Source organism: Neopelma chrysocephalum, unplaced genomic scaffold, assembly GCF_003984885.1.
Source record: "Neopelma chrysocephalum unplaced genomic scaffold, ASM398488v2 Primary Assembly neopelma1_295, whole genome shotgun sequence".
Classification (NCBI taxonomy): Eukaryota; Metazoa; Chordata; class Aves; order Passeriformes; family Pipridae; genus Neopelma; species Neopelma chrysocephalum.
The window spans coordinates 378,827-380,495 of record NW_020897957.1 but is presented as its reverse complement, the minus strand read 5'-3'; the positions used below and the strand labels follow the sequence as shown (position 1 = coordinate 380,495).

Genomic DNA, 1,669 nt, shown 5'->3' with positions numbered 1-1,669 from the left:
GGGCTGATCCAGGTTTCCTGTGCCAGGATCATGGGATGGGGTGATCCAGAGGTGATCCAGGTTCCAGGTTCCTGGGATGAAGTGATCCAGGGGTGATCCAAGTTCCCTGTTCCAAGTTCCTGGGATGGGCTGATCCAGGTTCCCTGTGCCAGGATCCTGGGATGGGCTGATCCAGGGCTGATCCAAGGGTGTTGGAATGAGATGACCTCTAAGGTCCCTTCCATCCCAAACCATTCTGGAATTCTATGAAATCGAAAACTCTTAAAGGAAGCCACGAGCGTTCCCTTTTCCCGCTGATCCCTCTGGGATGTTTGTCCCCACGGGATGGGCTTGGTTTTCCCGGGAGCTGGTGGGACTCACATCCTGCTCCGTGCTGCCCCAGGGAGAGAGGAGGGATTTCTCTCCCTCTGGGAAAGGTGTCCCCTCCTGCCTGGGCAGGGGATTGTCCCGACGTGGCCTCTCTGTCCCGCAGGGATTTGAAGCGGGATGTGTCCAAGAAGCTGGAGAAGCTGGAGAAGAGGACCCAGAGAGCCATCGCGGAGCTGATCCGTGCGTGCCATTCCCCAGGGATCCCCTCATTCCTGCTGGGACCTCTGGGCCAGGGAGGGATGGGGGGAGCTTCACCCCTTCCCAGAAGGGTCTGGGAAGCTTCCCAAAGCTCCAGGGGCAATTGGATGTGCCCAGGGAAGGGTTTGTGGCTCGGGGGTGGCAGGGCAGCCCCTCCCCGGGGTCACTTCCCATTCCAGGGAGTGCATCCCGATCCCTGGCTGTCTGTCCCTGCAGGAGAGAGGCTGAAGGGGCAGGAGGAGGAGTTGGCATCTGCCGTGGGATCAGCGAAGCAGGAGGGAAGCGACTCCGACTGAGGGATCCGTCGGCGTCCCGGATCCAGCTCCCACCCCCGGGACACACTCGGCCCTTTCCCAGGAATTCCCAAATCCTGCCGTGCCTGGAGGGGAGGGGCAGATCCCAGGAGCCCGGCTGGCCGCTGAGGGACATTCCTGGCAAACTTCCCGGGATCACAGGACACGCCCACCTGGGCTTGAACCCACCTGCCGGGACTCGGAGCAGGGAAAAGTGGGAAGAATTCCAGTCAAGGTCAATCCAGACTCGCTCTCCTCCTGCTGGGAAAGGAAGGAGATGCCCACGTGGCCCTTGGAGAGGCAGGACCTTTTCCCAAGGGATTGGGGTTCCTGTTCCTGTGCAGACACCACGAGGTCTCCCTGCAGAGCTGGGAACATCCCTGGGCTCACCCAGAATTCCCGTGGGAAGGGGCTGTCGGTTCAGGACCCGTTGGCTGCTCTGCATCCAGCTGAGTTTAGCGTGGGATTTGCCTTGCTTCCCAAAATTTCCCAACCCTCCGGAGTGTTCCACTCCTCCTCGGAGTGTTTTTTAGTGGATGAAGTTTGTTGTTAGTGGATCTTTTCCTAATAAAAAATTCCGTGCTGGAAGAAGTTGTCGCTTCTGGAAGAAGAGGCGCCTCATCCCTCTCCTGTCCATGGAGACCTCAGGCCTTGTCCCCTCCCTTTCCTGGGAAAAAGAGCAGTGGGATTCAGTTCATGGAAGTTTGAGGTGGCTGCAGCAGGTCAGGGATGAGATGATCCAGGGGTGATCCAGGTTTCCCGTGCCAGGTTCCTGGGATGGGCTGATCCTTCAGACTGACACAGAGTAG

General features: G+C 58.9%; 1 protein-coding gene across 2 annotated transcripts in view; it reads left to right on the top strand.

Annotated features, from left to right (window-relative positions):
* The window catches only part of CCDC12 (coiled-coil domain containing 12), a 16,694-nt gene extending 15,246 nt beyond the window's left edge, over positions 1 to 1,448 (top strand). Inside the window, exons 6-7 of one of the 2 annotated variants that reach the window (XM_027704880.1) lie at positions 473 to 549; positions 784 to 1,448. In XM_027704880.1, the coding sequence (XP_027560681.1) occupies positions 473 to 549; positions 784 to 1,393 (687 nt within the window). In that variant the 3' untranslated portion in view covers positions 1,394 to 1,448. The remainder of the gene's footprint in view (positions 1 to 472; positions 550 to 783) is intronic. The other variant, XM_027704881.1, reaches the window with a different exon arrangement.
* The last annotated feature ends 221 nt before the right edge of the window (positions 1,449 to 1,669 follow it).